The 25,701-nt window shown below is 37.9% G+C and overlaps 1 protein-coding gene across 8 annotated transcripts in view; it reads right to left on the minus strand.

Annotated features, from left to right (window-relative positions):
• Positions 1 to 1,518: 1,518 nt before the first annotated feature.
• Positions 1,519 to 25,701, minus strand: part of SKIC3 (SKI3 subunit of superkiller complex) — a 47,541-nt gene continuing 23,358 nt past the window's right edge. For all 8 annotated transcript variants that reach the window (XM_084225777.1, XM_084225779.1, XM_084225776.1 and 5 more), the window contains 19 exons: positions 25,566 to 25,622; positions 24,400 to 24,468; positions 23,651 to 23,725; positions 22,877 to 23,018; positions 21,567 to 21,660; positions 20,915 to 20,992; positions 19,501 to 19,625; positions 17,747 to 17,870; positions 16,108 to 16,326; positions 15,261 to 15,333; positions 14,480 to 14,533; positions 14,263 to 14,374; positions 12,859 to 12,987; positions 12,113 to 12,234; positions 10,130 to 10,288; positions 7,647 to 7,799; positions 5,791 to 5,921; positions 4,107 to 4,230; positions 1,519 to 2,725 (listed from right to left, as the gene is read on the minus strand). In XM_084225777.1, coding sequence (XP_084081903.1) covers positions 2,648 to 2,725; positions 4,107 to 4,230; positions 5,791 to 5,921; positions 7,647 to 7,799; positions 10,130 to 10,288; positions 12,113 to 12,234; positions 12,859 to 12,987; positions 14,263 to 14,374; positions 14,480 to 14,533; positions 15,261 to 15,333; positions 16,108 to 16,326; positions 17,747 to 17,870; positions 19,501 to 19,625; positions 20,915 to 20,992; positions 21,567 to 21,660; positions 22,877 to 23,018; positions 23,651 to 23,725; positions 24,400 to 24,468; positions 25,566 to 25,622 — 2,118 coding nt within the window. In that variant the 3' untranslated portion in view covers positions 1,519 to 2,647. The remainder of the gene's footprint in view (positions 2,726 to 4,106; positions 4,231 to 5,790; positions 5,922 to 7,646; positions 7,800 to 10,129; positions 10,289 to 12,112; positions 12,235 to 12,858; positions 12,988 to 14,262; positions 14,375 to 14,479; positions 14,534 to 15,260; positions 15,334 to 16,107; positions 16,327 to 17,746; positions 17,871 to 19,500; positions 19,626 to 20,914; positions 20,993 to 21,566; positions 21,661 to 22,876; positions 23,019 to 23,650; positions 23,726 to 24,399; positions 24,469 to 25,565; positions 25,623 to 25,701) is intronic.

The following is a 25,701-nucleotide window of genomic DNA, read 5'->3' on the forward strand; positions in this document are numbered from 1 at the left end:
CTCCCAGAAGAGTGACCACCAAGAGCAAGCCTTGTCAAGTCTTAGAGTTCCCTCTCTAGTAAGAACCAGCATGGGATTAAAAAAGCAACCCCTAGTATTGCAAGTCATGAAAAGTTCTACCTTCAGTTCATTAGATCTCATTCCATTCTGCTTTCAGCATAAACCAACATAGTGGACAATGTTTATTCCCCCCCCCCCCCCCCCCCCCCGCCCTTTAGAGCAAGAGCAGCTGAAGAACACTGACTTCCCAGGCAGTGAAATCCATAAACAATTCTCAATTCCCCAAATCAGTGATGCTTGTGTCTTTGTTTTTTGCTGTGCTCTACTTTACATAAAATACAGGGTTGCCTCAAGCTGCAGGAATTTACAAGCTTTGCCATTGTTATAGCAGACTTGCTACAATGTGCCAATTTTGTAGAGGCTATACATTGCTTAAAAACCAGGAGAGCAAGACTTTTACCTCATGTTGTTGAATTTTGCAAAAGCTTAAATTTAAACTCATCATCCCTGAGCACTTTTCAATGAGTACTTCACAACTCACAGAGATTTGTGGAGTTTTTTTTCCCTACAGTGTACGTAATACAACTTCAGGCTGTATAATTATCTTATTCAAGGAGCTCATCACTGTTTACAGTAAAAGCAATTTCATGGTCTTTTTAGCAGAAGAACCATTGTACCACTAAATTTTTTTCTAATACAGAATGTTCACAGTTGATGGTTACTCAGCTGGCATCTCTGGGCTGTTGTGACCTGTGAGCTCTCCTAGATGCTAGAAGGCTTTCAGAGCTCAGTACCAGCAAAGTCTTGGCAAATGTGCACACAGGATTAAGAGGGGCAGGCAGTTGCTTACTGTGCTGTCAGGAGGCTGGTGATGACAGCTTTTTACCCACTAGAGTAGGTAGTGTACATACCAAGACCATATGCCAAGGATACAAACCATAGGCTGCAAGAATTTCTCCAGGTTTTTAATAGCAGCAAGCTAAAAAAAGTTACAGCTACTCTTGAGAGTCATGTCTGACTTTCGCAGCATTTCCATTTAAGATTTGCACTTACTGATAGTTCAAGGCTATCTGACAGCAGCTCAGTGAAGGGAAGTGTAATCTATCTAATTTTAAAGAAAATAATTTAAAGGAAAGTAAGAGAATGAAAGTGTGGAAGATAAGGAGACATTCTTGCTATTTAGAGGTTTCATCTTACCACCACAGACTAGAAGCCCCAACCCGCTGAGATGAGTTTTCCTGTTAAAATGAGAGGGGTACACTCTCCAGAGATCAGCGTGTGTGACTTGCACGCCAACTCAGCATTCTGTTTTCTGTGAGTCCAGAACAACTGGTTCTGAAAACAAGTGCATGTTCAATACTGTCTCACTGCATGTTTTGAAGTGCTCTTTCCTGCCTATAACATGGGATCGTATGAGCCATTGTAAGACTGCTGGACAGAAATTTTAAGATGATTTAAACAAGAAATTGGACCCCCTATCATCCTGTCAACAGAGTGAACATCCTCACTTTCCCAGGTCAGAGTCATTGCTTTATTTATTTTTTATTTTCATGTACATAAAAGCAAAACAACATCATATCTGAAGAACGGCTCTCATAATTCACCCAATTAAGCAATCAGCAGCTGAGTTACCAAGAGATGACAGAAGTTGTCTGCTACCCAGCTCTTAAGATTCTGTGCCAGGAAAACCTGGCAGTGGAGTTAATAAGTGTACTTCTGTGTGCATCCAAATGATGCCTTAGGTTTTAGCTTTTATATTTTTCAGATTCTGTGCTGCTTTAGTGTGTAGTTCTGAGCTTCATATTAAGGGATGGTAAGCTCTCTTCACAGAGTAGGTAGACAAAACAATTCCTTTCCTAGCCTGGGACCAGGGACAACCACCCAAATCTCAGGCCCAAGAACATAAACATGGACTAAAGAGAGAAAAACAAGAAGGATGGGACTTCATAATCTAAAGCTATAATTGGACAATTAACTCCAATATGCTAATGGACCAGAACCTATAAAGCTGAGAGACCCCATGACCAGTCATCCATTTTGTGACCATTTTGGGTTCATCTGGGGTGTAGCCCTGGCTGGGCTCCTGTACTGCCCAAGGTGTATCCATTGAGGCCTTCTAATGAATACCTACTTTATTCTTTCACTCCATCTAGTCTCTGTTCCAGGTCAGCCTTCACAAGGCATCAGCTGTGACCCAGATGGGACAGAAGGCATCTGGAAGACCCCTGGACCAAGGGACCACCCAGCTCCTGCCCCCCACTCCTGCCAGCATTCTCGGGAGGGGGCCCCAGCTGCGGTCCAGGAGGTCAAAGATGCATGAGTAGATAAATGGGAATTCTGTTTGCTATATCATTTAGGGAGGAAATACTCTATCATGAATATCAATGAAGTTTAAGTGGGGGAGCAAATAAAAGCAAATTTCAGGCTTTTCTTTTCAAAATAAATGTGGTTTTATGTTGTAACTCAACATGAAAATAACCTACTTTTGTTCAAGAAAAAGCAAAACTAAAGACAGGGCTGCAGCTGATGAAATAGAAAAAAATAAATCAGACACAATGAACAAAACAGCCCAAACTCTATACGCTTCTGGAAGGTGAACTAATTCAACTGGATGAACATAAGAGTACTTTGCTTGAGAAAGTCCATTCTAGGCACTTGATGACAATTTCTCATTTAGTTCCAGAGCTCTAACATCTCCATTAGCTTTGGCATTTTGTATAAGCACCTGCAGAGAAAAATAAAAAATTACCTGAGAATATAAGATTTTTCTGTTATTGTCTTAATGGCAATCTGAAATGTACTTTAATTCCTGTTAGAATTAAAGTTTTCCATTTTTGCTAAAAGATCCTCTAACCATAATCCCCAAATAGGAAATACTCAACATTACACATCAACTTGCTTAAAAGATCCAAACTCTTCACTGTAGATGCAATCACTTCCAATGGTCTGTAAAAGCATCACTGATTACTTTGACAAGTAGTTACCTGCTAGCAATTAAACAAACGGACCTATTTTCAGCTAACACACACTTGTCCCCTGCTTTGTATACATCTTCATTTGCCAAACTGAAGGGTTCTCTGCAGCTGGTTTAAAAAAACTGCCACATCCTTTTCCCTCCTCCACTTAAATTCACACTTCCCTGATTTATTTTCCACACATCATATTTGGAGCTTTTCTGTCAGGGACCTTCAAAAAAGGTCCCACAGCAACCTAATGTTCATAAGCTTCTGATACATCTCTCATAACCCAATGACATTATACATACTGAAAAGGAAAATCATTAAGCAGAACCAAGCAAATCTCCAGCCATTATTATCATACTCATCAGCAGGGACTATAAATGACTTTGCAGAAGCAAGTGCACTGAGATCATACCAGGATCTTCTGAACTCATTAGATCTAGCATTTTTTATCTGTGTCTGTGCATGGATTTTTGTCCACAGCTATTCATATGCACCTCCAAATGTATTTTGTATTGGATTCAACATTTCACCAGGGAACAGCTGATAATATGGGCAAAAGACCTCATCACAAGTGGCAGCATTGAGGATAGAAGAGTGTACTCAGATTTTTGAGGAGAAAAGTAGTTCTCATTACCAGCCAAAATGAATGAAATCCCACTTCTACAGGAAAGAGCTGCATGGATTTGTGAGTTTGATCAAATACATCAGTGAAGTACTGTCAACAAGAAAGTAATGCAGCATCTACTAAGAACTGAAAATAATGTAGCATTACACACAAGTCTTTAAGAGAGAGCACAGAGATTGTACTGCTCAGATGTTTTGGGCCAGGAACGTTACATGTTCCAGTCAGGCTAGAAGGAATTAACATTATTATTGCTAAAATTTTAATTAAATGGTCCTCATGTCTACTAAAGAATCACCAGTAGAACTGTTCCAAGTTTGGACCGGAGACTTTACTGTTTATTTTTCATTACTGCATGGAGGAATGGAAGACAAACAAACTGGTGTTGATTTCAAAAACTGAACTACATTTGCACCTCAAGAGCTACACGTTCCCTAGCCTCCTTCTACCCCACTTCCCAGTTGCAAGTACAATGTCAAACGTAAATATACAGAAGTTCTGTAAAAGGTGGACTGTCTTACATCTATTAATTCACAATCATCTTTGGCATACAGATGTTGCAGGAGGTACCAGCGTGCCACTGACACGATGGTTTCTGGATTTGCTGGTTGGTAAATGACTCTCTCCAACATTCGCCGAGTCTCCCTGGAAACACAATCAAAACATAATCCAAATCAAATTCAACTGAACAGGCCCCATGTAACATAACAAAGAAAGCAACAATGGCCAGAAGTAATATATGGGAAAGCCCTTATTGCAGTTCTTGCAAACAGAGACAAGATGTGAAAGCGCAGAAGAGAAGGGAATTGGAATAGAGTATTACACAAAATCTAAAATTCTGTTTGGCTGATACTACCTTCCAACAACAACAACATCACCTAACAAAGGGATTTTCAAATTCACAGTGCCATTAGAAATCTGGTAAAAACTGAGAGCTACATGTAGAGATGTCATATTCATTCTCTCGTGCTCCATCAGCTTTGGGTCTTCTTCTAAGAATTCTGCCCTTTATAGCCAATGTGATATTTCAGTACATTGTGATTTAACAGGCTGTTGAGAAGTTACATGTTTTTGTTTGCTATTTGTATTCAAGATTAATTTATTGTTTCAGGATTTTGAAACACCTAGGCAGATCAATTCCATCTTGTGATACACTGTTCATGTAAGTTAGTATCTGGAATGGTAATAAGACTGATTTTAATCAAGTTTTTATCTTAATTTTATTTTAAGTGACAACCATCACAATCACATTAGGCTGTCATCTGAACAGCCAACAAAAAACGTAAGCCAGTTTCCTAGCATTATCGATAAAACAGATGAATTATTGAACAAAACTGTGGATGCCATGGGACAGAGAGAGAAACGGCAAGCGTTTCTCACAGCGACTTGTGAGAATTTTTAGGGAGTTGTAAGAATGTGATAACTTGTTAAGTATAAACAATCTGCAGGTGGTGTTCTTCTACTTCCTCTTTCTGTTCTTCTCAAGGACAGTGTGTGAGGAAGATGTTTTTGTTAGTTAGACAATCAAACAGAATCTATCATATCACTCTATAAAAACCGTGTGGTTCTCTTGAATAAAGCCTTCTTTGCTCTTTTCTACAATACTGCCTTCTCACCTGTTCCTGTGTTATTCTTGGTGCAAGAGTGACACAAAACCATACAAAACCCTCCAATTTTCCATAGCTTAAGCAAAAATACTATAGAAGACAAAATGGCCATAGCAACCAGATACACTACCCAGGAAGATTGCAAGAACCCCTTCCCTAAATCCTTCCTCAAAAAGCCACAATGTCTAGGTGGCTGTTCAGGAATGGGCATTAACTTTCACTGTGAGCCAAATCTGGGATCAAAATTAATGCCAGCAGTAGTCAGGTCAGCGATATCCGTTTCCACTGTGCTATTTTAGAAGATTTTTCAGAACATGTTGTCTCCCTGGTGAATTTATTTAGATAACATGCTTTTATAATAAAAGTTGTCTTACAGCTGTTTTTTTCTGGGTGGATTTCTTTCCACAAATAAGGGAAGATTTGGCTGCTCCCCACATCACTAACCCCTTGTAACCTCTCCCTTTTATTTACCACACTATTTCAAGAATAAATTTCCGCTTTCAAGTTTCTTTAAGTTCTTGAAGTTAGATTTGCAGATAATGACCACTTGTATTTTTAGACACTGTATTCCACTCACAACTTAACAGATCATGCCTACCTTGCTCCCATTTTGCGATTATACTGTAGCAGGGCTTGAAGCAGAGCTGCCAAAGGGCAAGGAGAAAGTTTCAAAGCTTCAGTTGTTGCCTCCTGAACCAAGGATGGCCAGTGTTCATTTGAGACATTAGCCTATTATAAATTTAAGAACAAAAGAAAGAAAGAGAATAATAAGAAATTTAAAAAAAAATAAAGAGAAGAAAAAGCAGAGGGAAAATGACTTTATTGTAGTATATTTGCATCTCTCTAGAAAGCAGGTTTAATTCCAGCTGATCTGAGAAGAATTTGGCAGGTTAGAAAGACACTTCTTTAAAAAAAACCCCAACTAACAATGGTTAGAAGTGCCTAGAAAAGTCATGTTTACTTATTTAGGATCAGCCTTGGCAGCATTCCCCCCTGCTAATTTGTGTACATAATCTTTTTGTTTTTTCATATAAATTTTAGTAGTGCTTTGGAAATCCTTGTAAATCTTCATACCACATATAAAACTATTCAAGAATGTAAAATTTATCCCCAGAAGTGACATAATTTTTACCAGAAGTCAAAACCAACTCCTAGACTGTAATCACCTAACAAAGCAACTATTGAGCAAAGCCATATATCTTAATATAAGCAAAGCAAAGAAAGAAAAACTGGCTTTAGAAAAACCTTATTATCCCCATTGTATCTGGATAGCATTCAAATTACTGTACTTGAAAGGGCGACCAAATCTTGGAAGATAATTGGGAGACAAGCAATTTTCAAATGCAGAGCTTTCTTGGATCTGAGCAAGTTTTTCACCCAGCTTTTATACATTTCATTAAACCAGTGCAGAAATGCCAAAAAAAAAAAAAAAATCCACTTATCAGCTTCTCTGCTCACTTAAAAAGTTGAGATGAGATAATCAAATTCATACTAATCACATATTTAATGTAAGTCTTGTTTATTCTTAGGCAATTCAGGCCAGCCCTTGAAGAAATAGTATTAATCAATTTAGACGGTATCTTGAGACCTCTGAAAGCATTGAGGAGCAATAAGAAACAAAGCATACCACTAAAAACTGACAGAATTACAGCAGGAAAAATACTGCTGCTTTACAAATTCTGCCTTTGGAAGCAATGCACTTCTGAGAAAAGCTGAGGACAACTGAGAACAGTTTTGCAGCTTTATCCTCAGTAAATCCAACTATCTTTTCTTACACAAGATCTCAGGATATATGGGGGTTGCTTTGCCTGATTTTGATTACAGCTGGGTCATTCATTAATTTGTGAAAAAGCATTTGCCAAGATCACAGCACTATCTACATTTTACAGTACACTTTAAATTCTGGTAGTGCACTTTGTTTCTAGAGTGACACTGCTTGAAGATAATAAACACTTGCCAAGATCCCAAGATATGTTCACCTTGCCCCCCAGTGCAAGGAATAGAGTACTTTATTCCACAAGATACAATTCCCTTAGGTTGTTCTTAGACTTCAGTGCAAGGCATCATATCTGGAAATGACCATACAGCATAAAAATACTTGAAATATGACTGACTGACTTCTCCAGGCACCAGTGAAGAAAAAACATTTGTTAAGGGAGTATTGAGGGGTATGCCAATTTGGATGATCAAACTAAAGCTGTTGTAGACAAGCCTTACTGAGAAAGTGAGCCTCTTAGGCACAAAGTGGCTCTATGTGATTATTACATTGCAACTGGTCTTAAAAAGACATGTTCTAAGAATACTCCACTGCCCCTGATGTCTCATTTTATTCTCTAGCTGTCATTCATAAAACGTAAAGTCATTTCAACAGGGGCAGCATTTAATGACTGCAGAAGCCTTCTATCCCACCAACTTCTGTGAAATCATGCAGTAATGTTATACTGGTTATCCTACCATGCAGATTTCCAGTGCGAGCATAGCTAGCCTGAGCAGACTGGATAACTTCCCGTTCCAGCTGCCCTGCTGTGATGCCAACTGCAGACTCTTTCTGTAACACATCTCTGCTCCAGTCATCATTCTCTGAGACTGATATATTTTCGCCAGCCACTGAAAATAAACATCCAACAAATCAGTTATGGAGCCACCAAAACACACATACATTAGGTAATACCATTTAGTCCAATTTATGAAAGTATCACAGCATACTATTAGCTGTCGCCATGCACCCAGTCCTCATTTCAACAACACACTATCCATTGCCCTGCAGAAAAATTAGTCTGCTGCAGAGCTGGCAGTACACCTCACTACAGTAAATTATTTTGAGAGTTCCCTAGCCCACTCACAGACTTTTTTTGATAGATTGTCTCAGCTGCTGCCTGCTCTGCCAGCACAAGATGTCCTGGATTTCCTCATGAAGAGAAGGAAAAGAATTCTAGCTTCTCTATCTTTAATTCTGTAGTCATCACACCTTTTCTGAGGCAGATGCAGCCATATTTGCAAATCCTTGACATGTACATGATATGCATGAAGATGTGCAAGCCATATTTAGAAATATTCTTTGCTGGATCACCAAGTAAACAAAGTAATTCCCTTGCTTTTGAGCAAAGGCCTCTGGACTTTTCCGAGCTAAAGACTGCAGGGTGTTAGAGGAGGCAAAAATTATTAATGCTTTCTGGTGCATAGAAGTTACTCCTAATTACAAAGAGCAACACACTGGAAAGTACTAATTAGCACTAGTGAGACTGTGCATTCTTGACATCAAGCTGCAGGCCTGCTTTTGAGAGTAAAACATTCATCCATGTGAAGGAAAAAAAGCTTCCCTCAGCCTCAGCTCTTGGCAGCTGAAGATGTCTAGCACTCAAGAAGTAAAGAAGAGAACCCCCATGCGAAGGCACAAAGGCAGCTTTGCCAGGCATACTTTTCTCTATTTTCCTGACAAGTCACAGCACAAAAAGTAGAACAACCATCAGAGCAGCAGTTCAGCAGCACTCTTAAATTTCACAAAAGCAAAAAACTTAATCAGAAAGAAAAGTTAATGGACCCTCTAATGTAGTAAAACTGTAAGGCATCACAACTGATAAATCAAACTCACAGGAAGTCTAGAGACAGAAAACATAAATACGTACATTTATCCACTAGAAGCAAATGTAGCAGCCAAGTTTTTCAGAATGCTACCTAAGCCCCGAGCCCTATAATTAAAGACTAAAAAGATTTTCCTCAAGGTAACTTATCTGTGGCCTGGGTTAAGAAGACTAAAACAAATAATCCCCTCCCACTCCCCACATTACATGCACTCATTTCACTTATTTGCCCTGCTTGTAAGGAAGATGACTTGGCTATGCAAGGAATGCTTGAAGAATGTACACAAACCCTAATTTAATTTTAAAAATGTTATTAAAAAAGAGGATACAATAATTTCTTGTGTGCCCCTTATTTTGCAAATTCAACCTGAATGAGTTCTATATGCAGAAAGATGCATAATAACAAATCCCATAAAAATACATCAAAAAAGCATCTTTTCCAGAAAGAATGCTCCTGGTGTTTCTGTAGAGAAGAGGATCTGCAGCCTTCTAAGAAGCAAGATCAGGATCTGTAAAGCAGCCTTACACTGATCTTCTAAGAGCGAAAACAACTTCACTGTATCTTACCACAAGCAGGGTTTTATTTTATCAACACACAGAGGAGCATCATAAATCCTTCAGCTACATAAAGGACTCTGAAAGTTCACGTAATTTTTTAAAACAATGTGCTACTTACATTGGTAAAGACAGATAATAATTGTAAACTAAAAAGCAGCTGTTAGAAAATGAACATATTTGGGTTGCATCATGAAAAGGATCTCTTGGCATGTGTGAGACTTCTCAGATTGACTCACAGAAGCAGTAATTGAAGTGAGATTTAGCACTTTTGTGTCAAGTGAAAATGATTACTCATCATGCCATGGAAGCGAATCAGTGAACAATGTTACTGGGAGTGACTCTCTGCAGTCAACTTACTCAAAAGAACAGTGACACCTGAAGTCAGGACATTAAGGAGAAAGAGACTTACTCAGGTTTTCAGACCCTTAAATAAGAAATTCTGTATTACTACAACAGGAAACCCTTTACTTCCATTTATTCTTATGAAGCTATTAAATATTTAATTGGTTTCTGCTCACATGTCAAATCACAGATCCCTAAAGACAGGGACTCCAAACATTTATCTCAAGCTTTTAATTCTCCTACCTCCATGTCTGCTTGGTCGTATTAGCAGTCCTTAATATTTCAACTTTTATAGAAGTTAACATGATGTTTTAGCTTTGGAACAAATAGAATTTAGCTGTTTTTTGTGTCACTGACTGTCAGCAGATCAATAAAATCAAGCAGTGAAACAAATGCTCACCCTCCTACAGCAGGTGTGAGACTGACACACCATTTAGGGAAAAGATTGACACTTACTTGCCAGGCTGCAGCTGAGGATGAACTGGACATGACTGTTTTGCGAAGTTCCTCCAGGATGTTGTCTGGAAGTTCTTTGTGAGACTGCAACAGCTGCTTACACTGAACTTGTCTCAAAAGCAAAAATAGAGTTGGGTGCTCAGGGCAGCTTTTTAAACCCTAAAACCACAACAGTCAGAATTAACATTCTGCAATATCAAGGACACTTAAATTTTCCCTTCTGTTCTTTATAGAAAACAAAACTGAAAACCTTCTCAGGTTGCTTGGAACACAGTATTTTTCTCCTCCACTGCACAAAGGAGTATTCCAGGACTGACCCACAAAAATAGGTAATATTTTTTCTGTCCTCAAAATACATTTGAAGTCTAAGCTCAGTTTTACATTTTACATTTACATTTCACATTTCCTACTTTTTTTGGTTTCTGAAAGACAGCTCTCACTTGGTTTGACAATTATTAAAAATTTTGGGCCTATTAATACAGGCATAAACCTGTCATGGGGCTAAAAGCGACCTTGATTATGCTTCAAGCAATTTCAGTTCTCCCAGTTAAGATACTTTATTTTCACTGGAACAGAAGCACTTTACTAAATCAGTAACAGCAGGTATCCAGAAAGTATTTCTTTGAACCAACACAAAAAAGCAAAGACAGAAAACTAGCTATCTATTGCTTTACTCTGCTCAGGTGAAGCATATGAAGCTTCTGCAAATCTCACTGCATGTTATTTTCTGTGCTGTAATCACAATACTTCCAAGAATTATAACTCAAACCAGATTTGTTTTAACAAACAATACTTGTATTTTTCACACATTTTTTTAACAAAGTATGTTGCCTGTGAATCCTTCACAATTGATTGACAGCAGTGTCTGACTCTCCGCTCCCAGTTATACTGCTTTCTGTGGATTCTGGGGTCCAAAACTACCACTGAGAGTTTGTGGTACTATGGAATGCTATCCTTTTTTCTACATTAATTGCAGACACTGCCTGTCCTCTCCCCAGGCTATTTAATCAAACAAAAAGCTACATCATAACAAGCAGAATCTACCACAACCTTCCCCCCTACCAAACTTGGGGAAGGACAGATCTTGTATGTATCAAAATCTCTGATCATTGTTAATATAAGGCAGGTCAGTAGACAAGCAGGCCAGAAAAGGAAAAACACCTCACCAAGCAAACAAAGAAATAAGAAAGTACTTCCTCCTGAAAATCAGCATGTTCAATCAATCTGCTTGTGTGATTTAGGTTTTTTGTTGTTTATTGCTGTTTTTTCTTTTAACTCCCATCCACTTTAATAAAATGTACCAAAACCAAGGATCACATTTGCATGTAATAAGTAATTTTCCTTAATGAAAATCAGGGATGTGTGCTTTTTTGCCTATCTTTTGCCAAGTCTTCTGCTTATGAACACCCTCCTGAATGCGGTTAATGGCCCAGCTCCCTTCCACAGTTGTGCTGCAGCAAGACCTCTCTTTTTAATAATTAAACTTGTAGCATCCACTTGGAGCTCTGAAACAAAGTACTAAAACAACCCAGAAGAAATCAAAGTCCCATATATGTCTCCTATCCTGACCTCTTGCCCCGAATTTTGGTAATGTGTTGCTTACTTCTAGGCAGGAAGAACAGACTTCAGTTTTATCATGACACATACACTGCTTGTTTCAACTATTAACACAGTTCTGGTGTTGCAAACAGTATATTGGGGAGGGGAGAAAATGCCAACCATCAGTTCAGTTGGTCAGAGCATGCTGCTAATACTGCCAGAGTTGAAGGTTTGATTCCCATACAGGCCATTCACTTCAGAGCTGGACTTAATGATCTGATCTTTGTGGGTCCCTTTCAACTCAGAATATTCAGTGATTCTGCGAAATACTGTATTTTGATGGAACAGACAGTTGCTAATTCAAACACTACTTTACTGTATAATGCACAAAAATAATGGCTTCTGTCAATTCTACCACAATCTGTCAGTGTCACACCATCATACCTTGTTACAAAGAGCTTCAGCTTCTGACAGTTTACCAGTCTCCCCTAGACTGGTAATAGCTTGACACAGACACCAGTCTTCCAGAGTACGGACATAATTATGTGGAAGATTACTTTCTCCAGCTGTAAAGACAGACAACACACTTAAAGAGATTAGTATTTATGCTGTAGTACAATATCATAGTCACAGGCTCTAGATCTGGTAAGGGAGAACTTTTATGAGTTTTAATGTGACATGGCTCCCTTCATTAGTAGTTATATTGAAAGACGGCAAAATCAAAAGCAAGACAGGAAATAAGCATGCACCATTTGAGTTAATGGTTTGAGATCAATCAAACATGGAATTTTAATTCCAGTTTTCAAAACACTATTGAGCAAGAATGACCATCTATTGGAAGAGTTACAGAACTCAAAATTACTTTAGCTTTTCCCTGTAAGTACTGCTGCTGCAATGTAATACATCCACAACCTTCATGGGTATAGGCATTAGAGTTCAGAAATACTATTTTAGAAAACCATTTGAAGCTTTGAAAGGGAAAGCAAGCTGCCATTAAGTACCTAAACCTATTTTTATATTAGAATGTACGTCCTTTAATGTTTTTTTAATGTAAAATACAATTACAGCTATTGAGTAATTACCACTATAGAGTAATCCTCAGCCTATTTGCAAGTTCAGAACAGTATTGCAAGCTTAGATAATTAAAACTTTATTTTGCTTTTTTTAAATAGGAAACTCAAACAGCTTACTTTTGGCTGAAACTGTAGACACAAGTGTCATCTCTAGACCTGTTCGTTTCGGTTCAGTGTTGTTTAGACAGACAACAGTGTTTTCAGCGTGACAGGCTGCCATTAGCACTGCCCAAGCAACAGGATTATCTAGAAAAGAATGGTCAAAGAGAACTCATGCCCATTCCAAATATGCTGGTAGTTCACTTAGAACGGGCTTTACCAGGTAAAGCATAAAAGCATACCTATCAATGGAACCATACACTGCAAATAAGATACCAACAATAAGTGAAGTAATTGAGTTCAAACCAAGGAAGGTGATAACTACTTGCTTCTAAGGTTCATCAGATTATGAAAGGAAGATGCTGTTCCTAAAGCCAGCTAATGTATTTTTCCCAGACAGCTTCAGTGTGCTAACCTGAAGCTGCCAATTTATTTTTGACTACACAGATTAATCTTGGCTTTCACTGAAAAGTTGTAACAAAACACGAAGTGGCAGATTCAGTCTGTTCTGCCCACCAGCATGAAAGTTAAACCATCAGGCGCCTACTTCCACTGACAGCTAATTCCTGTGTTAATTTCACCTATAAATAGCCCTGTGAGGAACACCTATTACTAAGAGCAATCTTTGTCCTGAATTGGACAGAGTTCAGTTAAAGATTTTATTTATTTAAATTTTCATCCCTAAAATAATTAATTTTGCCAGCAAAATGAAACAAAGCTTGAAGATCTAATGAAGTAAAATGTAAAGTATACTGCTTTTAAACAGCAGTCATACACTCATATTTCCTGTAGGAAAGTAATTGACATTTTTAACTTGCAAGCCAGCCTTATGCATCAGAGCAAAATGACTCTAGAAGAAGCAATGTTTCAGTATTTCACTATCAAGGAAAAATTAGCAATTGAAAACCCCGCCAGACTTGCACTTCATATGCTATAGGAAGAAGACTATTTAGTAATACAACCATAGAGTTCTCTACAGTTCATAATCCACACATTTTAACAGAACTTTTCTAATAAAAAAATCTCAAGGGAGATGAATAATTCTCTTCTGTCTGGTGCTACATAACTAGGGAACATATGCTTTTCAATTTTGTCTAGTATACTAAATAATACTTTTGTCTTTTCCTGTTGAGAGATTAAGAAATTGCTCATAGTTTAGAACAGGCCTTAAAACCCAGTGATATTTTTCTTATTGTCTGGCTTAATTCCCATTCCACTAATTTTGGAACAAAAGTGACAATTTCCACTCTAAGCATTTTCTCCAAAAGACACATGCATAACCCTAAATCCCCAGAAGATACGTGGATAACCCTAAACAACAAATCAACCAAACAAAAGCAAATTTTACTTTAATCCAGTAATTTTTGCTTTGGATGGATAAAAAACCAAACAAACACTACTGTGTTTGAGAACAAGAGTAACCTGGACAGACATGGATGGCCTTCTGAATATTTTTCAAAGGATTGTTTTTCTTATCTTCTAACATGTGACATCCTGCTACCAGCTGATTAACTGCAATATTCAGCAGGACTTCCTATAAAACAGAACACAAGAGTTACTTAACAGTGTAAGTGATCAGACAGAATTAATTTTAGGACTGTTTTGGAATTACAGAATCTGCATTTTAAGAAAGGCAAACCTTTCCACAGTTTACATCAAGTGTATGTGCAACGCTTCCTGCAACAGCTCCTCCCTGCAAGATTAAAAAACCAAACAATTAATTTGATTACACAGCTAATTAATTTTATGCAAAATATAACACCAAAATATTTTAATCTTTGCTATTCACAAGTACAAAATTTGCACAATGAGGCAATGTCCTTGCTTATGGCATGATCTTTTTATAAAAAATTAGCAAGAGACATCCTTGACCAGAGTTTATCCATATGATTGGTTTCTAATTTCAGCCCCATACTGAAAAGGGTTTCTTTTCAGGTGCTATTTCTGTTTATATAATTAATAAGCATAAATTAAGGCAAGGAGTATTTATTTGGAGAAAAGCTAATAATAAGCAGATTAGTGGCAAGGAAGCATTGTCGAATGTGAATAGTGAAGATGACTACATAAACAAATTAAAGATAGGTAAATCTTCATATTTATTTAAATAAACACATCTCTAAAAAGAAACAAAAGAAATGATACATAATTATACATAATATAGCCTTTTATTGTTAGCATAATTCTAGCAGATCTTTCTTTTAAGTTTACTTCAAGAACTGTTATCTCATGGAAGATCCAAATAATGGTACATAAATTCAGTATGTAGCCGTGCACTGCTTTGAATGTAAGACATTTTCATATTAACTGGGGAAAGTCCACACACTGAAGGGTGGGGCTTTTTTTCAGTTAAGAAACAACACAGACTACTTGGAATGTAAACAGCACAGGTGTATTACACTTACTTTTGGCAATACACTTACTTTTGGCTTTTTTGATGCATACAGTGGAACTAGTCGAGACAGAAGAGACCAAAGGGCAGGATTATCAGGGTAACTAAGGAAAAAAACCGGTGTTATTAGACTGTCTGGTTTAGATATGCACCTGGTCTTCCAGGACTCAGTAAGCACTTGCTATAAATACCAAATAGAGCTTTTTCTATTAAGAATACAATGCAATGTATTAAAAGATAAACATGGGTAAAAACAAACAACACCACATTGAAATTATACTGCTAGCTAAAGAAGTAAAATGTACAGCACGCATATCCATATTCATGGAAAGAAAAACTTTAGGCCTACAGGTCATATCCTCAGAGTTTGAAGAAAAAGAAATTTTAGTTGTAGTTGGAAAAAACAATTGCATGAAAATAGTTTCTGAAAACCCTTGGAGAGACTATGATGTGTGCTTTTCTGAAAGGTTCAGAATGCTAAGGCTAATCAAATCAAATTTAAACACAGATACTTAGCTAATGGAAGAAACAGTTTCAAAGGCTGCTAAATATTAAATAAAAACCCAAGGGACTTTTCTCAGCTGAAGGTTATGCTACACAGGATGAAAAATGCTTTCACAGAAGAGTAAACTAACCTACCTATCAAAAAAGCGCCCCAAACAAAATCAGAAAACACTAAATAAGCTACAAAACTACTGCTATTTAATTCCATAAATAAGAAAGCAAACTTGTCAGCTAAAGGTGCAACCTTAGGTGAGGACTTCATCTTTGAAATTTTTTTTTTTAGAATAATTTTCCAAGAAACAGGTTTGCTTACTATTCAATGTAATCAAAGCAGTAAATTTACAGGGCGATTTAAAGCAAGACAAACTATATACCTGTGTATTGCTTTGGAGACTTCCCTCTGGATTGCCACATTTCTACCTTGTAATGCATAAACAGCAGATGCAATAAGACACCTCTCATAAATCCCATCATCCCCTTTTTCATGCTTCAGTAATTCTTTTAGGGCTGCTGTTGCAAGTGTTGCATCCTGCTTTACCAATCCCAGCGTGCACAAAGTCTTCAGACTTTCCGTACTAGGTTCCTTTAATGAGCTGTTGAATCAGAGAGAGGGAAAGAGTCAACTATTTTGGAGTACAAGCCAAGCTTACCGATAACATGAGAGTTCATGTCACTTTTGAGTCCCCTTGCTCCTATGAATCATGAAGGGTGTACAGAATTAACACTCTCAGAATTAACACTCTCTGTGGGATCCTGGATCAGGCTAGATCTATATCCTTGAAGACCAGGTGATCACAGGCACCTAATCAAGCTCTTAATGATTACTTTTGCCTTCAATAAAAGACAAGAACGTAAGCTTCTGAATCTATGTTTTGTTTTCAGTCCCTAGCAAGAAAAAAAGAAACTGTTAATCAAACTTGAACAGCCAGCAAAAGGACCCTTTGGCAAGTAGGAAATGGTATTCTATCATACTAGTCATCCAGACATACTCACTGTTAAAAATCTCTGTGCTAAGCTAGTAATGAGAAATAAAAAAAGGAGCTTCGTGTTCAAGGTCCGACTTGGGAACTTCAAGTCATCTAGCACAAATTCCAGTCAAGACAGACATCTATTGCACCAGAATGCATAATTTTTGTTCCTATTAGTAAAATCCACAAAAATCTGTTTGTAGCACTGTTTCCAATTCAGGTCTAGACATATTCATTGTGATGTTTCTTTCCTAAGCCATTCACTACCTTTTTTTTAAACACAAACATATAATGTCATTAGAAACTGTCACTGTTCATGTTTATGACAAAAATAGAAGGCTGCAGTGATTTACAAGATGTAGGAAATATCAGTTTCCTAGCCAACTAACCATTAGTGTATTAGGTAATGGGCCTTTGCTGTGTTAGTAGACTTCAGGAGTCTGCTGGTAAAATGGGTACTGCACTGCCACTACTAGAGCTCTCTACTGACAGAGAGTTGCCCCCAGCAGGTGAGATGGTAACTCTTAATTTCTAGCTACTAGGAGGCTAACAATGATGCACAGGCCATTTAGTTTCCACAGATTGAAAAAATAACAGGCATTCACCACTTAACAGCACAACTAGTAGAGATCTGTTTCTTTTCATGGGAAAGCTACAGGATTGTCCTGGTCTATGTAGCTGGGAACACAATAATTTCTGAGATTTTTGACTACTTAAACTGAAATTATTTTCACTGGTCATTCAGAGTTCTTACAGCTAATAAGCAAAAACATTGCCTAGTGCTTACGACAACTACAAAGTAGTATTATCTTAAAAGATAAAGTTTTTAAAACTTCAAGGATATTGGACATCCAAACTGCTCAGCCCTTCCATTCAATACTGCTTTAAGAAAGTGAGACAGACCATAAAACATAACCAGACATATCACATGAATAAGTACACTGCATCCATTTCCACTTCTATGCTGCAATAGACAAAGAAAATATCCACTTGAGTTCCCACAAAAACAATACAATATCACATCCTGATTATTCTCCTCACTCACCATTTAAACAGCAGTGTCTTTGCAGCATCCACTTTGTTCAGTTTATATTCTATTATTGCCAAGGCAGTCAGGATATGTGCTTTATCTTTTTCAGACTCAGCAACAGACAAGGCTTTTTCATAGGCTGGTAAAAATTCAATTGAGGGAGAAGAAAAAACACAACCTTTGTACAGCCTTTAGGATAGCATGATATTAAAACAGAGACACTTCAGGTTCACTGTATTTTCCCAACTCAAATCATAAGTAGAAGATAAAAATAAGCTAAGACTTTGGAAGTAACTATGTTTGGAAACACCAGATTTACTGTTTAGAGCCTGGGAGTTATTTAACACATAGCAAGTGGAAACAGAAAATGAAAAGCAGCATTGGGATATTCAGAAGGTGCCTGCAAGAAGATGGTGAAAATACTTCCCTGTGATAGTTCATTCACAAAACAGTAGTTCAAATGGGCACACGCATTCCAAACACAAAATATAATTTAAAACACTAAGGTGACTGCTCCTTTGTGAGCACTTAACACTTCTACACTGATTGTTGCATATACCTTTTCATGAATTTGCACATCTCAGAAGTGTGTAACATGACAGTACAATTATATTTACCACTAAAGCTAAAGTGCTTTAAACACCACATTAATCTCCTATGAGAGAATCATAGAATAATTAGGGCTTGAAAGGTCCTCTGGAGATCAACCCCTCTACCACAGTAGGGCCACCTACAGAAGGTGACACAGGATCTTTGCAGCTGGGTTTTGAATGTCTCCAGAGGGAAGAAACTCCACAACCTCACTGTGTAGCCTGTTCCAGAGCCGTCCTCAGTGTAAAGAAGTTCTTCCTCATGTTGAAGTGGAACCTGTGTTTTAGACGATGTCCATTATGCCTTGCCCTGTTGATGGGCACCACTCCAAAGTGGCTAGCCTCTGACACCTACTTTTGAGACATTTATATTGATGACATCACCTCTCAGTCTTCTCTTCTCTAGACTACAAATGATTCTTCCAGAAAAATAATGTAATTTGAGAACAAGGGAGGCTCAGAGAAAAACAGCTTAATGGACAAGAATCCCACATTTGAAGAAATTCATTTTTCCTTACTAAATTTGAGCGATACTAGGACCCTACTAATAGATTTTCACAGAATTATAGAATAGCTGAGTTGGAAGGGACCCACCAACATCATGAAGTACAACTGTGCAGGACACTTGAAAAATCACACCCTGTGCCTAGACCATTGTCCAAAAGCTTGATCTGAAGGCAACACCGGTGCTGTGATGACTTCCCCGGGGAGCCTGTTCCAGTACTCAACCACTGAAAAATCTTTCCCTGATATGCAACCCTGACTCAGCTTCAGGCCATTTCCCAGATCCTGTCAATGGCTGTGAGAGTGAAGAGAACAGTACTTGCCCCTTCACTTCCTCATGAGGATGAAGACCATAATGAGGTCTCCTCTCAGTCTCCTCTTCTCCAGGCCAAACAAATCAAGGGACCTCAGCTGCTCCTTGTAAGGCTTCTCCTCCAGATCCTTCACCATCTTCATAGCTCTCTTCTGGATGCTCTCTAACAGCTTAATGTCTTTCTTTTATTCTGTTGCCCAAAACTGCACATGGTACTCAAGGTTATACAATAGTTGTGGCATTTATGCTTACACAATAGGACCGAAAGAGCAAAACACTGCGCATCAGCTAGGCCTGTTAGACAAACAAATTTTGTTAAGATTAACCTCAAAAGAAGTGTTCTATAATGCTCTGAATTTTACCTTTGATACTTTCTTCTAAGAGTCCTTTCTTGAAGTAAGCTAATGCTAGCCCCACAATGCCATCAAATTCTGTTAGGGGTATTGATGTGTAAACTTCAATGGCCTCATCACACCGCCCAAGAGCACTGTGAAAAAAAAACCAAAAAACCCTAGTCACTGGTGGGAAGGGTGTGGCAACAACTGTTGTATTTCAGACAAACTATCCTTGAAGACCAGTGTCCTCTATTCCACAGCAGTTTTAAAGAGACACCTAGAAAAGAGCAATATTAGGACAGTAATGTGCAGTAATCGTCACCCTTTCCCTGGAATAGTAGTTATTCTCTCCAACTATCTGTTACAAGAAGAACAACTGATAGGAAGAAGTCCTCCATAGCTGTATATAAGGCAAATGACTTATGATCATCACAGCGCAGGGGGAGAAAACAGCAAAGGAGAAACATGCAAAAAGCAAATCAAGCATTTTTTTGGAAAAGAGCAAATCATGCACATAGACAGGAAAATCCACACACGGAAAGATTACAGCATTCTTGTTCTAAGACCACTATGGTAAGAATAATAGAGGATTGTGTTTATTAGAACTACGTATCAGTTACTAGAGACTTGATCTTGTAAAAGTTGCACACGTGAAATAACACACATACAGCTTGGATGTCAGACTTCAGGAGTCTAAAGAGTTGCTTCTAAAACCTTCCCTGAAGTCAATGAATTATCACTTTGTCACAGCTCACAAGTTTCTGGGTCATTTACAAGAACAAGTTTCCCTAGACAGCTATCTCAGATCAAAGAGGAGATTTCAAAGAGAAATTTGAAAGTCTACATACTTAAGTCCTGCATTCCCTCAGAAACACAAGGCATCATGAAGGGAACTTGGAATTTTGAGCAGGACTACAGTATAGGGATTCATCAGCAGAAAGACCACACACAGGTACACAACACCCCAACCTCACATTCTTCAGCATGTGAAAGTCAATATAAATTCAAAGGCTAGGTAGAAGTGCTTTTGAACAAACCTTGAAGCAGCAATTTTATTCAGACTAAGCTGATTACACAGCTCAAGAGTGAAGATTGTATTAAAAAAAAAATTCAAAAAACCCCACGACTTATTGTGGAGATAATATAACAGACTACACTAAGACACCAAGTACCAAGCAAAGGATAACGGACCCACTGGTATGCTACAGTCTGTGAAGACATACAGCAATTCCTTACAATACCATTTTTTTTTTTTTTTAATCACACTATTCATTTCTGGAGCAAATACAAAGTTCAGTCAAACCTGTCTCCAATTAGGAATAATGTTTAATAGATGACTTTTAGCAACCATCTTTTACGTTAAGCCTCACCATATTTTGTACTGCTGTATTCACTACCCCAAAAGCTGAAGTCAGGGGCTCAGAAATCAACAGACACTTACCATAGTGACCTGCCGTAGTTCTGCATTGCTGTATTGTATTTCTCAGTATCCTCTGAGTTTTTCAACAGTGAAGCTGCCCTAAAATGAACCACAATGAATGTTACTTATCATCTGACTACAAGATGTGTATTCTGAGAACAATTTTTCAGAGCAAAATGGACAACTGTTTTATGCAAAAGCTTTTCTGTGCTACTTAAACATAAACAGAGCTTATTTTATGTTTTAATGTACAACAAACATGTTCACCAAATACTGTTTCATTAGCCACCTTCCCCCTTTGAAAAGAAGAGAGAAGCAAAAAAAAACAAACGAAAACAAACCCAAAGGCCAACCACCTCCATTAATTAGAGTGGGATAGAGAATAAAGCTGAAACCAAGCTTGTCTTCTCCTTCACTTTCATTTAAATCCCACACAGTGAATTAGTTAATGTAATGGGAAGACATACAAGTCTTAGGACATCTTTACTTTTCTGTGTTCTGCATTTCCAAATTTGGTATAGGAACATCCACACACCCAACCCTACAACACAGTTGAAATGTACTGTTGAACTGAGAAAGTAAATTTTATCTAAGGAAAAGAAAAACCCTTAGGTTTTTCAGCTGGTGCATGGAAAAGGAGCTTCTCTAGGCTTTCCAAGGGTGCACAGTTTACCTCTCATAGGCATAGGCTGCCTGATGTTTTAGATGGAGATACTCATTCAAAAAGCCAAACATTGTAAAAGCAGAAGCATCATCTGGATTTCTTTCTAGAAAATCAGAATTGACAGTGTAGGAAAACAAGATCAGTAAGCTGTGAAAAAGCATTACAAAAACATCACTTCATTGAAGCTACAGTACATGCACTGAACGCCAAATGCTTCTGTCAGCTGCTTATGAGAATAATTTTGATCGGCTTGCAGGCAAATACAGAAGAGAGAGATGACCCAAAACATGACATCAGGTTGGCTCAAAAAATACTATGATGTAACATTAATGCATAATGCACTCAATATATTTTAAGTTTTTCAGCAGGCAGATTTTTCCTTTTTAAGGAGATGGGAAAGTATTCATCTTGCATTGACTCTAGTCAAATACCAGTAGGATCTTTTACTCTTAATACACTCTGAAACAATTCTGTACAATGTGCTGTTGTACAGCTCCTCCCTGCTCAAGCAGAGAGGAAAGACCAGATGACCATTATAGTCCCTTCCAAGTTTAGTAATTTTGTTTATTTTTAATTAATTGCTAAGGCACAAATTTGTCAGCAGTCAACTCATGTCAGACTAGTAACTCTTCTCCCCAGAATAGGAAGGAAGGCTCTCCAGAGTCCCCTTAAGAACAAGGCACAAAGAAATAACAGTCTCACATTCACATCTCATTTACTGCGAGATATATTTTCTAGCCCTCAAAAGTCAGCAACAGATTACTCCAATGATTTCTTTACAGAAATACTTGCAGACTAATGAAAATCTGCATTTCCTTTATCTGCTTTTCAGGCTAGACACATCCAGTGGGGAGGCTGGCTTGGAACCATGCACAAAACTAGAGTCCATCACCTGCTGAAGGTTAACAAAATCATATGCTTGAGAATATTGAGTTACACAGCACACAGGAATAATCGTCTGCCAAGCTTCACATCACAGAAGCAGAGGATCTGGCATTTGTCTTCACCTGCACATATAGACACATGCAAAGGGAGTCTGAGAGCAAACACCCTATGAAAAGCATGACAAGGCTCCTATTTTCGTTGATCTTTCAAACAGCTAGAAGGAGTAAGCAGACAAAACATACATCCATTTCATCGCTGTGTGATAATGAAAATTGGTCAGTGGTTTGCTCACTCTGTTTCAGTCAGCTTACAGCTAAAAAGCCTCTCCCCACCTCAGCCAGACCTCTCTTGTCTAGAACTAGTACAGGTGTATCTATTCATTCTGAATGCATCTGTTAGGCAAGAGAGGTTAGAGAGGTATTTAAATTACCTACCTGTATATTTGCTTAAGACCACTTGGGCTGCTGGTATAGCATTCATTTGAACAATGTTGTACAGATACAGTTCAGTGTTTCTGTTGGCTTCATTCTGCAGCGTTGAACATACCCAGTGGGCATAGCCTTTTGCTCCCTCAGTCTCAAGAAACAAACAGACACCCCCCCAAAATAGGAATCATTAAACCTGCTCAAGATACAGCAAATATATAGCATATATAATAATACTAATTCTTTGCTTTAGGACAGAGTTTTGGCTAAAAATCCGCATCAGTGTTAAGCAGAAGAATATACCAAATTGAATTACTCCACACATACTTTTAACTTGCCATCTGAGCAAAGCAAATTCTTGCATTTTCATATAATGTGCTGCATCACTGTACTGACAATAGACAAAAAAAAAAAAAAAAAAGCTATGAAAGAGTAAGTCCTCTACTTTTTTAGAACACAGGGTCCTGGCAGTATCCTTGCTCTCTCCAGAAATATTTTATGCCTTTCATCTATGTCCAATTCTGTGAAACATGGAGAATGTTTATTCCACGACTTAAAGAGTCAACTTCTTGAACCCTTGGGACTAAAGAATTTTATAAAGTAACTGCCTGCTATACAATACCAGCATAAATCAGCAACAACATGGAAGCCAGACAATCTCATCTGAAACATGACTGTAGCAGTTTCACTACTCAAGACATGCCTATTTAAAAAAAAAAAAATCTCCTAAGTAGAGAGATTGGATATACAAAAACTTCAGAACAATACAACTGTTACACTTACATGCATACTGAGTTCAGTTGTGTGCCTGAAGAGATCCATGGTATCATAGCTGCCTACAGTCTCTGCAATAAGAGCCTAGAGAGAAACAAGAGCTGCTTTGGTCATGCACTTTAAAAATTATGACACTGACAAAAACCTTTGCTCATTTATGTCAGGCATATCTTAAGCATTCAATATGAACACACCTTCTTCTCATAGCCTACAAGCAAGACTGGTTTTAAAAACAAAATGAACACAAGAGGAACACAAGCAGTCTCCACTGTATCAGTAATTTAAACTCTTCGGCTGCTACTCTACACTCTTCAGAACAAAGACTTACATAAAGTGTTCTTGTATTAGAACACTTTATAACAACATCTGACAAGAGCTGAATTTCTGCATGCGATGGTGCTAGTTCTTTTCTAGAATCCAGTTTTCAATTAGGTATCATTAGCAAGTGAGCAGCATGGCATTTTGAAATTCACCTATAATGATCATAAAAGTCACAAGTATCTCAACTTCTCACAGATATCCTAGATATCAGAAGGAGCACATCAGCTCTCAGTGGCAGGGGAGGAAGGGACTTCCCAGAAAATGAGAAGTGCTTTGTCCCAGTTACATTAGAAGCTTACTTATTCTGACAGTGGCCTATGGAAACAAAGGAAGTAGAAGCTCCTTTAAAACACAATTTTTAGGAGCATGAATAAATACCAGTTACTAGGCTGAAACACACTGGTTTTTGTGCGCAGTTTCATGATTTTTCATCATACCTGTCCAATCCAACACAACAGGTAAGAGGGTTCCAGAGACTGGGCTACCTTGAAGGCTTCATGAGCTTGCTGTAGAACCAAAGAAAACACTGCTGTTGAACTGCCTGGCATGGTAACAGAGCACTTCTGAGTACACACAGGTATTAACATGCAGTAGTATTAGAAGAGACTTAATGGACTGAATTAGTTCACTACAAAAAACAACTTCTGTACCACAGAGAAAAATGCACTGCCCAGAGAAATAAACCAGTTTAGTCTTAAAGAAAACAAAAAAAAAAAAAAAAAAAGAAAACTTATTAGTTAGAAACACAATATCAAAGTTTCCCTCCCTTCTAAATATGCTTCCTTCCCAGCTAGAGAATTCAGAAGCTAAATGAACCTTTGGAACAATTTAAAAATCTGACTCTAGGAGGATCCAGTTTTGAAAATTCACTTTTTTATAATACAAATGTATTTTCAAAAGGATAAAACTGATTATCACCCACAAGTCATCTCCCTGTGGCCCACACATGCTTAAGAGTTCCTCCCTCAATTTGGCACAAGTGGAACCACGTCTTAGCATTAGCAGTCTTAGCAGTAAGCAGTCTGTACTGTTAAGTTATTTTGCTTAAAATTAATTCAGACCATCACCTTTCCAATCAAACAAAATTTCCGTAATTTCAACCAGCAAATAAGACAGGATGTACTTTAACTGCCTGAGAGCTCCAGACTTCACTTAATATGCACTCTAATTTTTTGCGAGAGAAACTCTGAAGATTAGAGTGTTACAGTAAATCATACATCTGCTGATGAGCAGAAAGTAGGTATCTATGGGAACTCAAACACTGTGAGTTCTGTCCATGACCTACAACCAGAAGTTCTTGGCCAAACCTAGCATGCCCTGGTTTGACTAACCACTTCTCTGTCCTTCCATTAAGTTTTCATTCCAGCTGTTGGAAAGCAACTTTGCCAATTCAGCAGAAGTTCACAATTCACTTAACCTTAGCCCACCAGAACAAATTTTTAATTTATCTGCATTCCTCCACTGCCAATCTAATTTCTTTTGAAGGACGTATATTTTTTGAATTTTGAAAGGGACATTTGAAACTAACACTCCCATCCCCATTTATACACCCTTAAAAAAAAACAGAAAGGAAAATTATACTTGAGGATGGAAAATAGATTACCTCAATGTTTCCAGTTACAAGATACAAAACCCCCAAGTTGGTCCAGGCAACAACATTCTAAACAAAATAAATAAAGTTAAAACCAAGATATTATTACACTCCTCAGAAATAGCAGTGCATCAGGGGAAATGTCTTA

This window comes from Fringilla coelebs (assembly GCF_963513975.1).
Source record: "Fringilla coelebs genome assembly, chromosome: Z".
Lineage (NCBI taxonomy): Eukaryota > Metazoa > Chordata > Aves > Passeriformes > Fringillidae > Fringilla > Fringilla coelebs.